The sequence below is a fragment of the Oncorhynchus tshawytscha genome, linkage group LG13 (genome assembly GCF_018296145.1).
Source record: "Oncorhynchus tshawytscha isolate Ot180627B linkage group LG13, Otsh_v2.0, whole genome shotgun sequence".
Lineage (NCBI taxonomy): Eukaryota > Metazoa > Chordata > Actinopteri > Salmoniformes > Salmonidae > Oncorhynchus > Oncorhynchus tshawytscha.
In genome coordinates this window covers 44,259,544-44,282,818 of record NC_056441.1, presented here as the reverse complement: position 1 = coordinate 44,282,818, position 23,275 = coordinate 44,259,544, and the positions used below count along the sequence as shown (strand labels likewise).

Here is a 23,275-nt window from a genome sequence, read left to right as displayed (position 1 = left end):
ATGGCTCCGAAAGCCTTTTGGAGTGGGTCTGTGGACTTTTCCATGTGAATATTAAAGTCACCAAAGATTAGAATATTATCTGCTATGACTACAAGGTCCGATAGGAATTCAGGGAACTCAGTGAGGAATGCTGTATATGGCCCAGGAGGCCTGTAAACAGTAGCTATAAAAAGTGATTGAGTAGGCTGCATAGATTTCATGACTAGAAGCTCAAAAGACGAAAACGTCATTTTTGGGGGTAAATTGAAATTTGCTATCGTAAATGTTAGCAACACCTCCGCCTTTGCGGGATGCACGGGGATATGGTCACTAGTGTAGGAAGGAGGTGAGGCCTCATTTAACACAGTCAATTCATCAGGCTTAAGCCATGTTTCAGTCAGGCCAATCACATCAAGATTATGATCAGTGATTAGTTCATTGACTATAATTGCCTTTTGAAGTAAGGGATCTAACATTAAGTAGCCCTATTTTGAGATGTGAGGTATCATGATCTCTTTCAATACTGACAGGAATGGAGGTGGTCTTTATCCTAGTGAGATTGCTAAGGCGAACACTGCCATGTTTAGTTTTGCCCAACCTAGGTCGAGGCACAGACACTGTCTCAATGGTGATAGCTGAGCTGACTACACTGACTGTGCTAGTGGCAGACTGCTAACAGCCCTGCCTGGCCTGCACCCTATTTCATTGTGGAGCTAGAGGAGTTAGAGCCCTGTCTATGTTGGTAGATGAGATGAGAGCACCCCTCCAGCTAGGATGGAGTCCGTCACTCGCATCCGTCACTCGCAGGTCAGGCTTGGTCCTGTTTGTGGGTGAGTCCCAGAAAGAGGGCCAATTATCTACAAATTCTATCTTTTGGGAGGGGCAGAAAACAGTTTTCAACCAGCGATTGAGTTGTGAGACTCTGCTGTAGAGCTCATCACTCCCCTAACTGGGAGGGGGCCAGAGACAATTACTCGATGCCGACACATTTTTCTAGCTGATTTACACGCAGAAGCTATGTTGCGCTTGGTGATCTCTGACTGTTTCATCCTAACATCGTTGGTGCCGACGTGTCCAATAGACAAGCAACGTTCTTACATTTTCATCAGAGAGACCAGAAAGTTTTCGAAATGGGTCTCGAAAGTACTATGGTCTGGTAAGAACAACACACATCTCGTTTGATTTATATACGTTTCATAAATTATTTCATTATACAAAAGAATGGCTGGAAACGTCGATGCAGTTATATACCTTTTGGGATAAAATGGTTGATTCTAGTTCATCTGTGAAATAGCGGGATTGTTCTGGACTGGCTGTCGGTGAGCAGTCTCACTGTCCTGGCTGAGTCATAAACCATCACTAGTGTCGGTGACCGGCAACATCAAGGGCAAAATTCGTCAACAGTTTTCATTATCACATAAACGTTATTTGTCACTTGACAAATTGATAACAAACCAGTGGTGCCCATTTACCTGCCATTTAGCTAAACGTTAGCTTGGTTTTTATGCTAGTCCCCTGGCCCTGTGACTATCATCCCGGTCTCTAAATTTGATTAATTCTCCTAGACCTCCCATTTATTGTTGTCCTACATTCTTGTCTCTAGAGTCCAGATTGGCATAAGAATGGCATTTGTTGATTCATCTAGCTGTCTACATTAACTTTCATTCGCTACTCTTTTTGCACTGTCACCATTGCGAAAACAGGTGCTTAGCAATAAGAGCTGGGCGATATGGACAAAAAATCCATGTCGCGATATTGCCTGAAATGGTAAATAGAACGATACATTTATAACATTAATTTGCATCAGTTTTTAAATGATCCTTTAAACTACTATGGTTAGTTTGATGGTTGTAGTACTGTCCCAATTGTCCCATTTTTAAAGCCGCAACAAAGCTGCAACAACTTTTTGGGCGACCTTTCACGAAATGTGAGTTATAGATATTTAATTCTCATTGAAAGCAAGTCTGAGAAGTGGTAGATCTGTTGCATGTGTGCTATTTCTATTCTTCCCATTCTTAAATTTAATTGAGCTTTTTCAGTTTTGTACACCAGCTTCAAACATTTGAAAATACAATATTTTTGGTTATTGGAAAGATATTTCACAGCGGTAGAATTATTCTCTACTCTTGTTTTCTCACATAGACTGAAATTAGGCAAATTATTTGTATTTTACTGACCAGGAAATGGCCAAGCGATTTCTGCATATTGCACCTTTAACAAATAACCCATATTAGCACACTTATTTAATTTCAAATTTCTCTAGTATAGGCAGGCAGCGTTATCAGCAAAATGCCTGTGTTAAGCGATCGGTGTTGATAATTTACAGTTTATTGTCCCAGCTCTACATAGCAGCATTAACCATTCTGATAATCATATGTTCTTCAGTCAGACTCATTTATGTCCCTCTCTCATCGCCAGTGTGGACAATAGTGAGTATATGCGCAATGGAGACTTCCTGCCCACTAGACTACAAGCCCAGCAAGATGCAGTCAATATCATCTGTCACTCCAAAACTCGGGCAAACCCAGAGAACATTGTTGGCCTCATCTCGATGGCTAAGTAAGCTTGTGTTTTTGTGTGTTCAAAACATGAGTTGTCTGACAGAACTTGTAGAACAAAATAACAATTCTGGAATTATTCTATTTCATATGAACATTGAGCCTGAGACAAATTGAACTGTGTGGCCTGTAAAATTAATCTTCTATCATCAAATAGTGGTGTTTAGATGGCATGCTGATGCCTTGACTGACATTCAGACAAAGTCCCTGGTTTTTAATGCTTTTTGTTTTGGACTTTTTATGCTTGACTGCAGTAACTGTGAGGTTTAGACCACACTGACCCCGGATGCGAGCTGCATCCTGTCCAAACTGCACGCTATCCAGCCCAAAGGCAAGATCTGCTTCTGCACTGGAATCCGGGTGGCCCATGTGAGTGTCATTGCCCCTGCAGAACATTTCTTAGAAAATGTCATATGCCAAATCATTTTTTTTTTTCAATATTCTGAGTTACACAAAGTGTGCAATTGAGCAGGCTAATGTTTGTGGGTGTGTGTTATGTGTTTCATGCATAATGGGTTTCCATCCATGTGTCTATGTAGCTGGCCCTAAAGCACAGACAAGGGAAGAACCACAAGATGAGGATCATTGCCTTTATAGGAAGCCCTGTGGAGGACAATGACAAGGATGTGAGTTTGCCACTTGCCAGTATCTTCTCTAAAAATATATTTCTCTCAAATTGATCATTTTTCTCACAATGGTACCATTTTCTGTCACATAATATTTGTATAAAGTACCTGTGAAATTCATGTACAGTATGGCTGGTCCCACACAAGGTAGTGTATTGAGTGTTTTCAACAATAGACATGCAGCTTGTCACCATGGTTACTTGTCTCTCTCTTTTTATCACGCTCTGCTCCTGTCAATCTATCTCCCCCACAGCTTGTAAAAATGGCAAGCGCTTGAAGAAAGAAGGTCAATGTGGATATTATACATTTTGGGGAACTGGTAAGAATGGTTTCCTTATGCCAATATTTTTAATGAGCCCTTGTGTGTACCTACATACATACATACATACATACATACATACATACATACATACATACATACATACAGTGGGGCAAAAAAGTATTTAGTCAGCCACCAAATGTGCAAGTTCTCCCACTTAAAAAGATGAGAGAGGCCTGTAATTTTCATCATAGGTACACTTCAACTATGACAGAAAAAATCCAGAAAATCACATTGTAGGATTTTTAATGACTTTATTTGCAAATTATAGTGGAAAATAAGTATTTGGTCACCATCAAACAAGCAAGATTTCTGGCTCTCACAGACCTGTAACTTCTTCTTTAAGAGGCTCCTCTGTCCTCCACTCGTCACCTGTATTAATGGCACCTGTTTGAACATGTTATCAGTATAAAAGACACCTGTCCACAACCTCAAACAGTCACACCCCAAACTCCACTATGGCCAAGACCAAAGAGCTGTCAAAGGACACCAGAAACAAAATTGTAGACCTGCACCAGGCTGGGAAGACTGAATCTGCAATAGGTAAGCAGCTTGGTTTGAAGAAATCAACTGTGGGAGCAATTATTAGGAAATGGAAGACATACAAGACCACTAATAATTTCCCTCGATCTGGGGCTCCACGCAAGATCTCACCCCGTGGGGTCAAAATGATCACAAGAACGGTGAGCAAAAATCCCAGAACCAACACAGGGGCCTAGTGAATGACCTGCAGAGAGCTGGGACCAAAGTAACAAAGCCTACCATCAGTAACACACTACGCCGCCAGGGACTCAAATCCTGCAGTGCCAGACGTGTCCCCCTGCTTAAGCCAGTACATGTCCAGGCCCGTCTGACGTTTGCTAGAGAGCATTTGGATGATCCAGAAGAAGATTGGGAGAATGTCATATGGTGAGATGAAACCTAAATATAACTTTTTGGTAAAAACTCAACTCGTCGTGTTTAGAGGACAAAGAATGCTGAGTTGCATCCAAAGAACACCATACCTACTGTGAAGCATGGGGGTGGAAACATCATGCTTTGGGGCTGTTTTTCTGCAAAGGGACCAGGCCGACTGATCCACGTAAAGGAAAGAATGAATGGGGCCATGTACTGTGAGATTTTGAGTGAAAACCTCCTTCCATCAGCAAGGGCATTGAATATGAAACGTGGCGGGTCTTTCAGCATGACAATGATCCCAAACACACCGCCCGGGCAACGAAGGAGTGGCTTCGTAAGAAGCATTTCAAGGTCCTGGAGTGGCCTAGCCAGTCTCCAGATCTCAACCCCATACAAAATCTTTGGAGGGAGTTGAAAGTCCATGTTGCCCAGCAACAGCCCCAAAACATCACTGCTCTAGAGGAGATCTGCATGAAGGAATGGGCCAAAATACCAGCAACAGTGTGTGAAAACCTTGTGAAGACTTACAGAAAACGTTTGACCTCTGTCATTGCCAACAAAGGGTATATAAACAAAGTATTGAGAAACTTTTTTATTGACCAAATACTTGTTTTTCACCATAATAAATTAATTAAAAATCCTACAATTTTCTGGATTTTGTGTACCTATGATGAAAATTACAGGCCTCTCTCCTTTTTAAGTGGGAGAACTTGCACAATTGGTGGCTGACTAAATCCTTTTTGCCCCACTATACATACATACATACATACATACATTTTCCCGCATTTTGTTACTTATTTTAAAATTGATTAAATAAACTTTTTTCCCCCCATCAATCTACACACAATGCTCCATAATGACAAGGCAAAAACATGCTTTTGACATTTTTGGAAATGTATTAAGAATAAGTATTTGGACCCTTTGCTATGAGACTCGAAAATGAGGTCTGGTGCATCCTGTTTCTATTGATCATCCTTGAGATGTTTCTACAACATGATTGTACATGATTCTGAAAAGCAAAGGTCCCACAGTTAACAGTGCATGTGAGAGCGAATGAATTGCCCGTAGAGCTCCGAGACAGGATAATGTCGAGGCACAGATCTGGGGAAGGGTACCAGAAAATGTCTGCAGCATTGAAGGTCCCCAAGAACACAGTGGCCTCCATCATTCTTGGAATGGAAGAAGTTTGGAACCACCAAGACTCTTCCTAGAGCTGGCCGCCATGCTAAAACAGAGCAATTGGGGGAGAAGGGTCTTGGTAAGGGAGGTGACCAGGAACCCGATGGTCACTCTGACAGAGCTCCAGAGTTCATCTGTGGAGATGAGAGAACCTTCCAGAAGGACATCCATCTCTGCAGCACTCCACCATTCAGCCCTTTATGGTAGGGTGGCCAGACGGAAGCCACTCCTCAGTAAAAGGCACATGACAGCTGTCTTTATTGCCAAGACTATGAGAAACAAAATTATCTGATCTGATGAAACCACGATTGAACTCTTTGGCCTGAATGCCAAGCATTATGTCTGGATGAAACCATGTAAACCTGTCACCATCCCTATGGTGGAGCGTGGCAGGGACTGGGAGACTAGTCAGGATCGAGGCAAAGATGAATAGAGGAAAGTACAGAGAGATCCTTGATGACAATCTGCTCCATAGCACTCAGGACCTCAGACTGGGGTGAAGGTTCACCTTCCGACAGGACAACGACCCTAAGCACACAGCCAAAACAGTGCAGGAGTGGCTTCGGGACAAGTCTCTTGAATGTCCTTGAGTGGCCCAGCCAGAGCCCGGACTTCGACCCTGTCGAAACATCTATGGAGAGACCTCTGCAGCGATGCTCCTCATTCAACCTGGCAGAGCTTGAGAGGATCTGCAGAGAAGAATGGGCGAGCTTATAGCGTCATACCCGAGACGACACAGGGCTGTAATCGCTGCCAAAGGTGCTTCAACAAAGCACTGAGTAAAGGGTCTCTGAACTTACATAAATGTGATATTTAATTAAAAACATTTTTTTTTAAATAAAAGTGCAAAAAGATTCTACAAACCAATTTTTTCTTTGTCGCTATGGGGTATTGTGTTTAGATTGAGTTGGGGAAATAACTCATTAATACATTTTAGTATAAGACTGTAACGTAACAAAATGTGGAAAAAGTCAAAGGGTTTGAATACTTTCTGAATGCACTGCATATATACAGTACCAGTCAAAAGTTTGGACACTTACTCATTCAAGGTATTTTATTTTGTTTTTACTATTATTCTACATTGTAGAATAATAGTGAAGACAAACAATGAAATAACACATATGGAATCATGTCATAACCAAAAAAGTGTTAAACAAATATTCTAGATTCTTCAAAGTAGCCACCCTTTGCCTTTGACAACTTTGCACACTCCTGACATTCTCTCAACCAGCTTCATGAGGAATGCTTTGCTAACAGTCTTGCAGGAGTTCCCACATATGCTGAGCACTTGTTGGCTGCTTTTCATTCACTCTGCGGTTCAACTCATCCCAAACCATCTCAATTGGATTGAAGTCAGGTGATTGTGGAGGCCAGATCACCTGATGCAGCACTCCATCACTCTCCTTCTTGGTCAAATAGCACTTACACAGCCTGGAGGTGTGTTTTAGGTCATTGTCCTGTTGAAAAACAAATGTAGTCCTACTAAACACAAACTAGATGGGATGGCGTATCACTGCAGAATGCTGTGTGCCTTAAATTCTAAATAAATCACTGACAGTGTCACCAACATAGCACCATCACATCTCCATGATTCATGGTGGGAACCACACATGCAGCGATCAACTCTTCTGTTCTACTCTGCCTCCCACAAAGGCGTTTGGAACCAAAAATTGAACATTTGGACTCATCAGACAAAATGACAGATTTCCACTGGTCTAATGTCCATTGCTTGTGTTTCTTGGCCCAAGCAAGTCTCTTGTTATTGGTGTCCTCGAGTAGTGGTTTCTTTGCAGCAATTCGTCCATGAATACCTGATTTCACGCAGTCTCCGCTGAACAGTTGATCTTGAGATGTCTGTTACCTTGAACTCTGTGAAGCATTTATTTGTGCTGCAATACTTTTGTATGTACACGTATGTGGACACCTCTTCAAATGAGTGGATTCAGCTATTTCAGCCACACCTATTGCTGACAGGTGTATAAAATGGCCTTACTGATGAGCTCATTGAGTTTCCACGTGGCACCGTCATATGATGCCACCTTTCCAACAAGTCAGTTGTGAAATTTCTGCCCTGCTAGAGCTGCCCCAGTCAACTGGAAGTCCTTTTTATTGTAAAATGGAAACGTCTAGGAGTAACAACTGCTCAGCCGTGAAGTGCTAGGCCAAAAAATAATATGTCCTCGGTTGCAACTACCGAGTTCCAAACTGCCTCTGGAAGCAACGTCAGCACAAGTACTGTTCGCCAGGAGCTTCGTGAAATGGGTTTCCATGGCTGAGCAGACGCACACAAGCCTAAGATCTCCATATGCAATGACAAGCGTTGGCTGGAGTGATGTAAAGCTCACTGCCATTGGACTTCGGAGCAGTGGAAACGCCTTCTCTCTGGAATGATGAATCACGCTTCACCATCTGGCAGTTTGACAGACAAATCTGGGTTTGACGGATGCCAGGAGAACGCTACCTTCCCCAATGCATAGTGTCAACTGTAAAGTTTGGAGGAGGAATAATGGTTGGGGTTGTTATTCATGGTTCGGGCTAGTCCCCATAGTTCTAGTGAAGGGAAATCTTAATGCTACAGCAGACAACGATATTCTAGACAAGTAGTTTCCAAACTTTTTATAGTCCCGTACCCCTTCAAACATTCAACCACCAGCTGCGTACCCCCTCTAGCACCATAGTCAGCTTAGTCTCAAATGTTTTTTTTTGCCATCATTGTAAGCCTGCCACACACACACTATACGATACATTAATTAAACATAAGAATGAGTTTGAGTTTTTGTCACAAGCCGACTCGTGGGAAGTGACATAGAGCCAGGGCACAAATAATAATAATCAATAATTTTGCTCTTTATTTAGCCCTCTTACATATAAAACCTTATTTGTTCATCAAAAATGGTGCTTAACTCACCACAGGTTAATGAGAAGGGTGTGCTTGAGGATGCACATACCTCTGCAATGTCGGGTTGTATTGGAGAGAGTCTCAGTCTTAAATAATTTTCCATTCATAGTCTGTGCCTATATTTAGTTTTCATGCTAGTAAGGGCCGAGTATCCACTCTCACGTAGGTACGTGGTTGCAAAGGGCATCAGTGTCTTAACAGCGCGATTTGCCAATGCAGGATACTCGTGAGTGCAGCCCAATCCAGAAATCTGGCAGTGGCTTCTGATTTTAAATTCAATTTTCACAGAATCGCTTGTTGCAATTTTGATGAGGCTGTCTTGTTCAGATATCGGTAAGTGGACTGGAGGCAGGGCATGAAAGGGATAACAAATCCAGTTGTTTGTGTGGTCCGTTTTGGGAAAGTACCTGCGTAATTGCGCTTCCAGCTCACTCACTTGCTTCGCTATAGCACATTTGACATTGTCCGTAAGCTTGAGTTCATTTGCACACAAAAAATAATACGATGGAAAGATCTGTGTGTCGTCCTTGTTATTGCAGACAGAAAAGAGCTCCAACTTCTTAGCCTCAATTTTGTCATCTCTCAATTTTAAAAGAAACGTGTCAATACGTTGGCGTGGACCCCAGCGGTGACCCTGAGCTTGTTCTGGTAAGAAGGCAATATTTTTTTTATTTTTTAAAAACATTTTGGTCATTTAGCAGATATTCTTATCCAGAGTGACTTAGTCAAATGAACCAGAGTTACCAGCTCTATTATTGTTTCCATGGCCTCTGTGTGCCCATCTACTCAGGCTCTGTGTGTGTCCATGGAGGAGCAGGGACAGAGGCAGGAGGAGGAGGCTCGCCGAGTGGCTGTTGCTTCTGCAGTCGATGTCACCACAGTGTATGGTAAGGAGAGGGAGGGTAGGGATAGATGTCTCTCTAGTGAGTAGGTTTTGTATCCCTTGTCTGATATATATATTTTTATGCCTAACCATTCTCATTTCTAAAGTATGTAGGGTATAAAAGAAGAGAATACGGATGTTTGTACTGTATGATGGTTTAATTGACCAATTCGCTTGCTCTCAGAATCTGAGGATGCCCTGCTAAAGATGTCGGTGACTCAGCCTGAGACTGGTAGAGCTGCAGTGCTGCCTGACTGCAGCAATATGACCGAGGAGGAGCAGATTGCATATGCCATGCAGATGTCCCTGGCCGGAGAAGGTGGGTTATAAATCACCATCCACACTCATGCTTTCTGAATAGCACCCACTGACACACACACTTGTTAGCTGTGCGGGTGATTCTAAAAAGTGATTGTAGGTCTTTTTTTAAAACCGTTTTTGGTTCAAAGCTTGGGACCTACCAATCACCCAGACTGACGCACTGACGCACTGCAAACCAAAACAAAGAGACAGATGCGGCCACTTACTATTGCCAGATACATATCGATTTCGATTTTCCATATGATATACATTATATTTGATTTTGACTCTCCCTCCACTCCCTACCAACCCGTCCCTGTGATTAGAGTATGGAGATGTGATGGCTATGGACACAGGTGCCCCCATGGACACTGAGACTGCCAAGGTAGGTAACTCACATGATCAATGAAATCAGGAACCTTACAATTTGTTGTTCAATACATTCATGTGTGGTATCGGTCTGCAAAAAATTCCCAGCTGCATTTATGAAACGTGCTCTCTCTTGATTGTGTATGTTCTCTATCTCCCTTCCAATCAGAATCACATTTATTTGGTCAAGTACATTTACAGGTACCAGGAATTTGACCTGATTAAATTATTCTGACAACAATAAACAAAATATACAATCAGTGCCCTTCATGAATAATGTGCCTTGTGACTCTTCCTCAGGAGGATGATGACTATGATGTAATGCAGGACCCAGAGTACCTCCAGAGCGTTCTGGAGAACTTGCCAGGTGTCGACCCTAACAATGAGGCCATCCGAAACGCCATGGGCTCCCTGGCCTCCCAGACAGGCCCACCCAAGCCTGACAGCAAGAAGGACGAGGAGAAGAAGAAATGAGGAATGGGGACAGACAGATTGACGACACCCATGGGGCTGCATCCGAAATGGCACCGCACTGGTCTAAAGTAGTGCACTATAAGGAATAGGGTACCATTTTAGATGAAACCATGGACAACCAGACAAAGACATGACATATAGGGTTGACACTGACATACGGGAACACAGTTGGACGGACACGAATGCATGATATGACTTACTGATGACGGACTGTCGACAATATCCACAAGAAACCCACAAGCACACACACATAGACCAGACAACAGTAAGACCACACTGGGATGCCACCAGTCTTTACTGCCATTCAATTGAATATGATCTTCTTATCTGCATATAATCTCAGTGTAATAGACATCATTTCTGGTTTCTCACTGATTTACCCTGTCCTAACTGACTTACTCGCCAACTGGCATTATAAGTGGCATTTAATGACAGGTCCCCAAGCTTGTAAACTAAACAGTATCCATCTTTCTTTTTTTTTTCTGTTGCAATAAAAAAGATGGATGAAGCTTGTTTGTATGAATGTTTTCTTTTATGACCCTCTCTACTCCATATAGCTAGAATAGGAACGTTTTAATAAGAGAACATGTTTCCCATGCCAATAAAGCCCTTACATTGAAATTGAATTGAGAGATGTGTGATCTGTGGCAATAATTAACATATCTGGTTTTATTATATACAAACTGTAGACACCAGTTTAGTGTCCCATTTAGAAATGAAAAAAATCACATTTGTTCGTTTTTGGCACCATTCCCTTGACAACTTATTTTTGTGGAATCGGCAGTAAAAAAAGAAATTGCATCGACAACTTATTTTTGTGGAATCGGCAGTAAAAAAAGAAATTGCATCGATACAATGATCTGATAGGAGCTATTTTCATCATGTGACGGGAAGTAAAAGGGCTCTTCGTCTGGAGCGAGAGACTATAGTCGGGAATCACAGATCCAGGTAAACAATCAAAATGTGCAATTGAGATTGAAAATACCGGTCCCACCAATTGTCCACAGTGGCAATGATCAACCCATAAGATCACTTTATTGACAATAGTGCATGGTTATTCCCCAGTAACCCGTTATGAATGGATACAATGGCCTCCGCTAACGAAACCCTCGCGCTGCTTGGGCTCATTGGCCAGTTAGCCTGGCTGAATATGATGAAGGGGAAGCCGAAAATAAACTCACAGCTGCAAGACGTTTGTGGTGTTAAATTATTCATCATTGTGAAACCATTGTAGGTTATTCCATATGTAACGCATCTCAAAAGCTGCATTTAATGTCCTCACTCAGTGAATTAAAACTATTAAACAGATCAACAGAAGTGCATTTATTTCTTAGCTAGCTATAGTAAGCTAGCTATGTTGTAGCTTTTAGCTAGCATTAGCTAGTTGTTGACATAATCGTAGACAACACGATGTCTGTTTCAGAAACGGTATTGTGGTCATGTTAGCTAGGCAACATAGCCCCCTACTCGCAATGTTTACTGTATGCAATACTTTGAGAAGCTGGCTAGTAAATCTTAGTGTCGAACAGTCGTAGCTACCACTGCTCGGGTCAAAGAAATCCTGCTCTGTTGTCCATCGACATGGATCTGCTGCTAACTAGCTAGCTTGCCTAAGTATTAACTAGGTAGCTAGTTATAATTACTGAACAGGAACATGAAGGATTATATCCCTTTTTATTTAAACTTTTGTATACATGATTTAGGTACAATGAGAAACACAGGACGTTATCGTGCCATCATGTCACTCATTCTCTGTCCGCTTGGTGTACTCTGTCTTCCAGGATTAGGTCCCGGCATGGGGGACATGAAGACCCCAGATTTCGATGACCTGTTGGCAGCGTTTGACATTCCTGACATTGATGCTAAAGAGGCCATCCAGTCTGCTCCTGATGAGGCTGAGGGCCCACACGGGCCAGGCGGTGCTCCTCTGGGAAAGCCAGACGGTGGGGTTGGTGTAGGACCGTCTCTGAGACCACCTAGCCCCCCAGACCCCCAAGCTGACACCACTATTGTCAGCGTTATTGTAAAGAACCGTGTGCGACACGACACCATCGACGGAGGGGATGGGGACACAGACCAGGACACTATGGACGGCATTGCTGGGGTCGCTGTGGGTCCACGGCTCGGTGCCTGTACCCCAGGCATGGCGGATTCTGAACCACTCAACCACAATGGGTTTGGGGTCTCTGGTGTGACCCCGCCCCTAACTCAGGCTCATGCCCAATCTAATGGGGAGCCATGGTCCGTGTGTAAACCCAAAACAGCTTCAGAGGGTGGAGGATGCGGTGCTGGATCAACTAAATCTGCCAAGCAGGTTGGCAATATATTCAACAGACTGAAGCCTCTCATGGTGCAGGGGTCAGGAGACCCTGTAGGGAAGGCGAGAAAGATGCAGCTTCTACAGCAGCAGCACTACCAGCAGCAGCAGCATACACAGCAAGAGACGGGCCAAGGAGGAGGAGATGAGGACAAAGCATCGTTATCCTCCTCTTCATCTGTCGAGTCTGCTCTTCTTGTCCCAGCAGTGTCAGTTGGACTGTCCTCTCCTTTCTTCCCGCCTTCCAAGCCTCTGCTCCTGTCTCCGTCATCAGCCCTCTCTTCACACCCGCTGCACTCATCTCAGCCGTTTAACGGGGCACCTAAAGCCGGCCCGGCATTATTTAGTCCCCGAGACTCAGAGGAGGATGATTCCGATCCGGACCTAGGGCCCCCGCTGCTGATCCAGGAACCCCCTGACTCCCCCTCCCGCACCCCTCCCAAACTGGCACGTCGTTTTAGATCCCCTGCTGCCATCTCTGACTCCACCCATCCCATGGCCTCTTCGGCAGCTCACCCCAAACCAGGGGACACTCCCTCGGGCACTAGCGTGACCTCAACTCCCCAGTCAGGCTCCACCAAGAGTCCACCACAGGAAGACAAACACCCAGAGCATGTTATAGAAGAGCGGGACTCGCCTGAAAGTCCTGAGCCAGAGATACCCAAATCGGCAGTACCAGTAACTGCCAAGAGGTGCTCCAGCCCTGCAGTAGCCTCCACACCGCCCCCCTCAGACCTTCAGGAGCCTAAGGAGGAGGAGGAGGAGGAGATGGAGTTGGGGAATGGAATAGAGAAGGCTATTATGGATGGCAAGGCAGATTTTGGAAAGGAAGAGGGTGCAAGAACAGGAGAGGAGAAAATGGAGATGGATGATGGCAAGTCTAAACCTCCAACCACCGAAGGTAGCACCTCAATTCCAGGAGGGCCTGCGGCTCCTGCCAGGCCCCTCAAAGTGCGGATAAAGACCATCAAAACCTCCACTGGTGGAATCACCAGAACTGTTACCAGGGTCGCACCCAAAGCAGGTGCTCCTGGAGCCAAGGGTTTGGACCCCAGCAAGGCTCATCAAGGGGGGCGCAAGGCCCCAGCCAACAGGTCCCGGAAGCCTGACACTCCCTCTGGTCGTATGGTAGCCTCCCAGACGCAGAAAGTAAAGAGCCTCAACACACTACCTGTGTCTACACTAGCAGCCAGTAGCGCTATGCTAGTTGCTGCAACCAAGGCTCAGAACAAGATGCCTGCCTCAGACAAAGCCATGGTATCTGCCACTGCTGTTAGCTTCACTAAATCTGCCGCCCTGCCTGCCGCTCCCTCTGTCTCCACTCCTAAGTTCTCAGTAGCCACTGGTGGGCTGTGTGTACGTCCTGTCGGTGCTAAAACAGCTAACGGAGGCACCGCCAGCGTCCTAGCCGGCACTCACCAGCCAAACAAGCCTGCCTCCATCGTGAACAGTACGGGTGCCGTCATCTCCCGCAGTCAGTCTAGCCTGGTGGAGGCCTTCAACAAGATCCTCAACAGCAAGAACCTGCTGCCCAGTTATAAACCCGACCTTTCGGCTCCTCCGCCCCCAGAGTGGGGGCTTCCTCTGCCTGCCACGGGTTACCGCTGTCTGGAATGTGGCGACGCCTTCGCCCTGGAGCGCAGCCTGGCCCGTCACTACGACAGGCGCTCGCTGCGCATCGAAGTGACCTGCAATCACTGTGCCAAACGGCTGGCCTTCTTTAACAAGTGCAGCCTGCTGCTCCACGCCAGGGAGCATAAAGAACGCGGGCTGGTCATGCAGTGCTCTCACCTTGTCATGAGGCCCGTCAACATGGAGCAGATGATTGGCCAGCAGGACACCACACCCATCGGTAAGGCATCTCTTTCGGAATAGTTTTTAGTGACAGTGGCTGCGTCTCGTAGGGCTCTGGACAAAAGTAGTGCAAAAAAGTAAAAGCCATTTAGGACGCATACAATGTGGCTTCACAAACAATGCTTTATTTCTGTCAGGATGTGGTCAGTAAGTTCAATTCACCTTCTTCTTATTTGTGTTCTTGCTTTGCTTTGTTGACAAGGCATGCTCTCCCCTTCTTCAATCTCCTGTCCTCCCCCAGTCTCCTCCCCCACGTCCGGAGTCCCCGCCGTATCGTCCAGCTCCAGCCCACTGAAGGACACTCCCTCCGCTGCACAGCCGAGACCAGTCCGCCGCGCGCTCCAGAGCCCCCAGGCACTGATGCCCCTCCCCTGCAAGAAGGGCGAGGTGCTGCAGTACCACAACTTCAAGTGTCCTGAGTGCCAGGCCCAGTTCTCTGGCAAGGCTGAGCTGGTCGCCCACTTCCAGCAGATCAGAGCTACCCCCAACTCGGTGAGTCCTTTGATATAGAGCCTGAAGTATGGGTGTGCATTACTTACAGGCTAGTAACAAACTACTAGTGTCAAGCTTAGTCATGTATAATGACTGAATGAGTATTGACTAAGGTAAAGCAGGCCATTAAACATATTAAAGTGGTTTTCCAGACACCGATTAAGCCTCGTCCTGGGCTAAGAAACACTTTCAATGGAGAACCTCCACTGAACATGCCCTTTAGTCCAGGATTAGGCTTAATCTGTGTTTGGGAAACCACTTTAATATGTTTAATGGCCTGCTTTACTTTATTAGTCAATACTATTACAAAGTTACTAGTACTATTACGCAATACTAGTTTTAGTATTAGTAGACGTTTTGCAGTATTAGAAGTAGTAGTGTATTCATAGTGTTATGCCGTAGTCAACTTTTATACCTTTTCTCCTCGCTATCCAAACCTGTACGCTGTGCTCCACTCCCATGATGCTGCTAATGTTTACTATGAACACGAATTATGATTAATGCCTCTGTGTGTACTGAATGTCAATTGTTAAACCTGTTCCCGCTCATCTTCCTGCCCAGACCTGTACCCTGTGTTCCCCTCCCATGATGCTGCCTAACTGGTGCAGTGTGTCGGCTCACCAGAGGATTCATAAGCACCGGGCACCCCACGTCTGTCCAGAGTGTGGGGGCATCGCCCGGCAAGCCAGCTTCCAGACCCACCTGGAGGAGGCCTGTCTGCACTTCGCCCGCCGCATCGGATACAGGTGAAGAGATAGTGTCTGCCCTGATAAGTCAGCAACAAATGTGATAGGTCTGCACATGAAGGATGTTGCAAAAAGTATTTTCACTAGCTTATACAGACGTTTCGGCTTAGCAGCCTTTTTCAGTGTGCAAGTAATCTGCACTGATATTCAAACATGCTACAAATAGATGCATGTCTACATTCCACAAACTACTGCTTAGATGCAGCATTGTCAGGTGGATGTATGAGTGAGAGAAAACTACAATAATCAAATGCAAATATGCCTCAGATAACATTCTTTGTGAAAAGACACTTTTGTGGTTGAAGATTCTCGCCGTAGTTACATGACAATCAAGCCACCCAATTGTCAATGGACACTATATTAGCATCATTGACAACAGTGACTAAACCTATGTATTTAACATTTTGTTTTTGTTCATATCCGTTTCCCCAGGTGCTCCAGTTGCCAGGTGGTCTTCGGGGGTCTGAACTCCATCAAGTCCCACATTCAGACGGCCCACTGCGAGGTGTTCCACAAGTGCCCCAGCTGCCCCATGGCCTTCAAGTCTGCCCCTAGTGCACAGGGACACATCAGCACCCAGCACCCTACCCTCACCGGGGGACAGGCCAAGTAAGTGCCCCACAGTCACTGAATCATGTTAGGTCTCTTTAGGTTTAGAGCAGTGTTTTCCAATCCTGGTCCTGAGGACCCAGAGGGGTGCACGTTTTTGTCCTAGTGCTCTAGCACTAACACACTTAATTCAACTGTGTTCAGGTGTATTAAAACAAAAATGTGCATATTTTGGGTCCCCAAGACCAGGATTGGGAAACACTGGTTTAGTGTATTTTAAAGCACCTAGTTTTTGTCCAAATTTGAGCCCTGATAAAAACGTTACATTCACGCCACTATTTGCCTCTTTCTCTGTATTTGCAGAATGATCTACAAGTGTGTGATGTGCGATACAGTTTTTACCCAGAAACCGTTACTGTACATGCATTTCGACACCCACCTGGCCAAGCAGAAAGTGCATGTGTTCAAGTGTCCTGACTGCACCAAACTCTACGCGCAGAAAGGTTCCATGATGGAACACATAAAGGTTTGTTTAGTTACATTCTAACGCACAGGGAAACATATGATTGCAGTAAAGGAAAGTGATATGTTAGTTGTTCAATGGTATGGTAAATAGTAATTTATATTCTCTCATTTGACATTGGTCATTCCTCTCACTTCCTCTTATACTGTTGTCCAGACTGCTCACAGAGGGCTGTCAGTCAAACAGGAGGGACAATCCGATGCCTCCGCACCTGCCACAGCCCCCACCAACCCCTCCCCCCCATCCCCCCCCAAATCTAAGCCCTCTGAAAAAACAGACAACTCAGATGGAGAGGACTGGGGCCGAGACCAAGAAGAAGAGGAGGAAGGAGAGGAAGAGGGGGATGAGGACTATGAGAAACCTGAGAATCAGTCTAGTTCTATGGAGGCAGGCAGCCATCGTGGGACCCCCTCAGAATGGAGCTGCCAGCAATGTCAGAAGAGCTTCACACAGAGCGACGACTACATCTCTCACATGAAAACAGAGCATGGAAAGGTAAGGCCATACAAATGTAATAAATTGTTAAAAAATAGAAGATTTGTATTTTTTTCATTTGATTCATGTCAATCTCTTTTATTAAACGAATATTTTGAACAAATTGAATAAAAAAAAAATAATAATAATTTGTGAATCGCAAAAATGAAAAGGGATTTTTTTTAGTAGCCCTCCTTTTGGATTATGTTGCTGTTAGACTTGTTTTGTAGATACATTAAGTTGATTTGTGGGAATTGCAACTAAATAGATGCTAGTCAGCATGCAGTGAACACTTCTAAAGTCAGATAAATCTGACGAACCTAGAATAGGTATATTTCCTGGAGACAGGGTGTGCTTGCTTCTGCTGTCTAAAAATATTTGTATGATTACGGGAGTGGGAGATGTGTTAAATGTAGAATTCTAGCTAAATAAAAGCTGAAGCAGTTCGATATCGTAAAAATAATTCTGATTACTTTAGTAGAATTCTATACACTGAGTATACAAAACATTAGGAGGACTTGCACTTTCCATAGACTGACCAGGTGAAAGCTATGATCCCTTATTGATGTCACCTGTTAAATCCACTTAAATCAGTGTAGATGAAGGGGAGGAGACAGGTTAAATAATAATTTTCAAGCCTTAAGACAATTGAGACATGGATTGTGTACAGTATGCGTGCCATTCAGAGGGTGAATAGGCAAAACAAAAGTAAGTGCCTTTGAACGGGGTATGGTATTAAGTGCCAGGCACACCGGTTTAAGCGTGTCAAGAACTGCAACGCTGCTGGGTAATTTAACGCTCAACAGTTTCCCGTGTGTATCAAGAATGGTCCACCACCCAAAGGGCATCCAGCCAACTTCACACAACTGTGGGAAGCATTGGAGTCAACATGAACCAGCAACCCTGTGGAATGCTTTCAACACCTGGAGTCCATGCTCCGATGAATTAAGGCTGTTCAGAGGGCAAAAGGGTGTGCAACTCAATATTAGGAAGGTGCTCCTAATGTTTTGTACACAGAGTACACGGAGTGTATATTATCAATTATGGACACCAATGTAGTTAATTAGGAGCAGACCCAGATCTGACTGGGACTCAAACCTTGGTCCCTGTGACTGTCACTAGGCTAAAATCTCTTGCTGAGGTCACTAGGTGTTTGTACCAAGGTTGTTTAGTATTTGTACGACTTCATGATTTGTTTTTTATTTTCTTCGCTTGCCTCAATTTTGTGGTGAAAAAAAATCTGTTATACAGTAAATAAAATGTGTATGGTCGAAGTGTAATGTCAGTGTCTGTGTACACACGGGGAGATTACGAAAGGACTCACCCTCTCTTATTTCCTTGTGTATCTGCCTCTGTAGGCTATGAAGAAGTTCCTGTGTCGTGTGTGTGAGAGCTCCTTCTGCACCTCTTCCAGCCTGCGGCGCCATGTACGCGTCATCCACGAGGGCAACAAGAGAGTCTTCCACTGCCAGTGAGTGAACCCCATACTCATCTATACATCCACAAAAGCACCATATTTGGTTCCCTGTAGCTCAGATGGTAGAGCATGGATAGTGGGTTCAATTCATGGGACCACCCATACATTCTGCTAAATGGCATATATTATATTTGAAAATGTCTAAGAGTGGATGGGACAAGACAATTAGCAGGGACATTGAGAATGTTATGTTCAGTCTAATATCAGCCCACCTAGGTAAAGTGTACAGCATCCTCAGAGCCTCTGTGTATACATGTGTGTTTGCAGATATTGCACTGAGGGCAAGCGGACCTTCAGCAGTCGGCTCATACTGGAGAAGCATATCCAGGTCCATCATCACGGGGTCAGATCCACTGATGGACAGGTCAGTTAGAATCCATTCTTCTTTCCATTACTTGGTGGGGGTACATTTCAGTCTCAGTCATAATTGGACAACTGTACTCTTGTTTCCTGTGTGCTCTCTGCAACTTTGGTCTATAATGTTACCCATTGTGTGGTGACTTGGATCTGAATATGTTAAACCAAAAATCAAGATAATGCTTTTTGAACGTTCTCTCCTTTTCCCATCTCCCCTCTGTCCACCTGCAGGGCCCTCAGACCAGGAAGCGTTCAGCACCGGCTAAGGGGCCAGGCAGCTCGTCTGAAGCTGACGGGGAGGGGGGGCCACCAGGGGACGAGGAAGGGGGTGGCACGGACAGCGGAGAGGCCACAGAGGAGGGGGGCGAGGAGGGCTGCAGTCCCGTGAAGAGAACTCGCACGTCAGCACCTCCCGAGCCCGAAGAGGCCGACAACGTGTTCCACTGCGTGCCGTGCGGCTTCGCCACAGAGGACGCCACCGAGTTCCAGCGCCACATCCCGCAGCATCGCGCCGATGCCGCCTCCTTCCAGTGCCTGCAGTGTGGCGTGTGCTTCGCCTCGGCCGGCTCCCTGGGACGCCACCGTTTCATCACCCACCGCGTGAGAGACCCCCAGGGGGAGTCCGATCGCAGGCCGCCGCGCACCCCTTCTTCCCCAGATGGCTCACCACCCTCCCCCCTGGAGGGAGAGGACGGAAAGGGGAGTATGAGCTGCAGGGTGTGCAGGCGGCGCTTCAACAGGGTCTCCGACCTTAACACCCACTTGAGGACCCACGGCATGGCCTTCATCACCGCCCACAAGACGGACAAGCCCCAGTAGGTTGAAGCTACCCTTAGATGCTGATCATGGGTCAGTTTTGCATTTCCCCCACTAATGTTTAAGGTTAGGATTGGGGAGAGGAAGCTGATCCTAGATCTGTAACTCTGGGAAACTTCACCCCAGAGCCAGACAAACCCCAGTATGGAGAGGGGTGAGGCCTCGGGGGTGACGGACAGGCCTGGGAGATGAGGGGTTTTGACTTGGAATCATACTTGGGTAGCTGAATTTGGATGGATAAAAACAGACCCAGATCTACTTCTGTGCTGTTTTGAGCCATCTGAGCTCTGTGTTTCTTTGTCACTAACTGTGCAGTAAAACTCGCATGCTGAGCAGTGGACTGGACACGCATGTGGATGAGAGTTCTGAGGGTCAAGACCACCTGATCATAGCATTTACTTAAGCCTTATGTGTCCATCAACATTTCGATGACTTATTATTTTTCTGCATTTAATATTATTGTATCTTTATGTGAACCATACTATATTTTTCACATTTGTCCATGTCTTTCTTACTAATTTCCTTATCCGAGCCATGTGTCTTGAAAGGTATTCTGTCTTGCATTGCATTGCATTGTCAAGCTCACATCCACACACACACTGTACAAAGAAAGCACTCCTTTGGTTGGTCCTAGATCAGTTTCTATGGGTCCATCTCTTTAGTGAGGGCTGGATAAAACTGTTCTCAAATCAGTAACCTTAGAGGTATCTGAAACAAAAAAAGGGAGTATTTGGAGAGTTTTAAACACTGATTAAGTACTAATAACATTGTTCTATTTATTTATATGAAACACATTATTGTTGTTGTTTGTGGGAGTCATTTGCCACCAATCTTATATCAAGATTAAATGGTAAAAGTTGTTTGAAATGGATGCCACAGACAGTGAAACGCGAGAATTATATCTGTGTTCCATACACATTTCTGTAGGAGACGAGTTTACATAGATTATTGTAACCGGTCTTATTTTGAGTGGTACATTGTGTCGTCAATTGTAGCTAGGACGAGAGATTTTACCTGTGGTGCACATGGGTGTATGTTGCGCTGTAAATACATATTATACACTAAAAGAAAGCTTTTTGGTTTTAATTCTTATGAAAATGTGAATTTAAGTATAGTATTTGTACTCGTAACAATTTTTTTTTTTACCAATTTGAAACATTTTTATGGAAGGTAGCTAGCTATATTGTCACTCACAATTAAGCAGAGGGAAAGTGTGAGGGGCTGTAGTGTTTTTTTTGTGTATTTTTCTCCCCGATTTCGTGGTATCCAATTGGTAGTAGTTACAGTCTTGTCTCGTCGCTCTGCAACTCCTGTACGGACTCGGGAGAGGCAAAGGTCGAGAGCCTTGCATCCTCCGAAACACAACCCAACCAAGCCGCACTGCTTCTTGACACAATGCCCATCCAACCCGGAAGCCAGCCGCACCAATGTGTCGGAGGAAACACCGTACACCTGGCGACCGTGTCAGCGTGCACTGCACCTGGCCCGCCACAGGAGTCACTAGTGCGTGATGAGACAAGGATATCCCTGCCGGCCAAACCCTCCCTAGCCCGGACGACGCGGAGCCAATTGTGCGCCGCCCCATGGGCCTCCCGGTCACAGCCGGCTGTGACAGAGCCTGGACTCGAACCCAGAATCTCTAGTGGCACAGCGATGCAGTGCCTTGTGCCATTCGGGAGGCCCTGTATTGTGTTTTAATGATGTGTATGATTGATTTCTAACTGCAGAATCCATGCTTGCTGTACCCCACTTTCTTTATGTATCTGTCTCAAAAACCTCGTCACGTGAAAACCTTTTTTTTAATAATTTTGCCCGATATATTTATATTAGAGAAATAATGATTCCACGAGCTTCATTTTATTATTTTCCATTATGACTGTAGTCTGCTTGCTGAATTCCCATACAGTTTTTGTGCCGTTTCAAAATAAATGTGTAAAGGAGAACTTTTACTTCTGTCCAGTCTTTTGAATAAGCGTTATAGAACTGTTTAGAGTATGGCATGAAATATTTAATTTAGGCAAGTTTACATTATGTACAACAATTTTATACAGAAATACATCATTCCTCATCTTGACACAAACATTACTACATTTGCAAGACACTAATCTTATACTACAGTCCTTTTGGATATAACTGTTCAAAATCCCAAATGCCACTATTGGATTCTCCCCTTTAACATGGTCACATGGTTTTTTCTTTTCTGGATGTACCCCCTCCAGCTATACCATAGTACTACTTCATTTGTATTTTGGGGTATCTTTACTATTTATATTTAACAACTTTTACTTCACTACATTCCTAAAGAAAATAATGTACTTTTTACTCCATCGATTTTCCCTGACACCCAAATGTACTCATTACATTTCGAATGCTTAGCAGGATAGGAAAATTGTCCAATTCATGCACTTATTTTAATTGTAAAAAATTATTTTAACTTTATTTAACCAGGCAAGTCAGTAAGTAAGAACAAATTCTTATTTTCAATGACAGCCTAGGAACAGTGGGTTAACTGCCTGTTCAGGGGCAGAATGACAGATTTGTAATTGTCAGCTCGGGGGTTTGAACTTGCAACCTTCCGGTTACTAGTCCAACGCTCTAACCACTAGGCTACCCTGCCACCCTTATCAAGAGAACATCTGGTCATCCCTACTGCCTTTGATCTGACGGACTCACTAAACATATACGTAGTTTGTAAATTATGTCTGAGTGTACCGCTGACTATCCTTAAATAATTAAAAAGAAAATGGTGCTGTCTGGTTTGCTTTAATATAAGGAATGGGAAATGATTTATACTTTTGATACTCAGCTATTACATTTACTTTTGATACTTAAAGTATATTTAAAACCAAATACATTTAGACTTTTATTCAAGTATTATTTTACTTGGTGACTTTCACTTTTGAGTGATTTTCTATTAAGGCATCTTTAGTCAAGTATGGTAGCTGGGTACTTTTTCCACTACTAGATTCTAGTATTGTAGATTTTGATATTCTACATTTTGTCCTTATTCCCTTACCATAGGCCGACGGTGGCAGCAGCCATAAAGGTAGTATCTGGAAGAAGACATAGAAAGGTAGGCATCCAAGGATGCCTGCCCAGAAAGCAGAGGCTGAGAGACACTGCAGGGTTCAGGTGAGCACCTTTGAGAAAACAATACAACCACTATTTCAGCATGTATTAATCATTT

The 23,275-nt window shown here is 44.5% G+C and overlaps 1 protein-coding gene and 1 pseudogene across 3 annotated transcripts; both read left to right on the top strand.

The window, feature by feature from the left end:
- The first annotated feature begins 753 nt into the window (after positions 1 to 753).
- On the top strand, positions 754 to 11,104 carry LOC112267744 (annotated as a pseudogene).
- Positions 11,105 to 11,357: 253 nt separating this feature from the next.
- znf687b (zinc finger protein 687b) lies at positions 11,358 to 21,427 on the top strand. Of its 3 annotated transcripts, none has more exons than XM_042295763.1 (10): positions 11,358 to 11,431; positions 12,265 to 14,652; positions 14,857 to 15,146; positions 15,708 to 15,892; positions 16,325 to 16,501; positions 16,805 to 16,967; positions 17,121 to 17,459; positions 18,797 to 18,909; positions 19,183 to 19,279; positions 19,504 to 21,426. In XM_042295763.1, the coding sequence occupies exons 2-10, from the start codon at positions 12,279 to 12,281 to the stop codon at positions 20,089 to 20,091; spliced, it is 4,326 nt and encodes a 1,441-aa protein (XP_042151697.1). In that variant the 5' UTR covers positions 11,358 to 11,431; positions 12,265 to 12,278; the 3' UTR covers positions 20,092 to 21,426. The 3 variants fall into 3 exon arrangements, with proteins under 3 accessions (XP_042151697.1, XP_042151696.1, XP_042151698.1); XM_042295762.1 differs by lacking the exon at positions 11,358 to 11,431 and adding an exon at positions 11,450 to 11,713 and having other exon boundaries at positions 19,504 to 21,427; XM_042295764.1 differs by lacking the exon at positions 11,358 to 11,431 and adding an exon at positions 11,450 to 11,713 and having other exon boundaries at positions 14,896 to 15,146.
- The last annotated feature ends 1,848 nt before the right edge of the window (positions 21,428 to 23,275 follow it).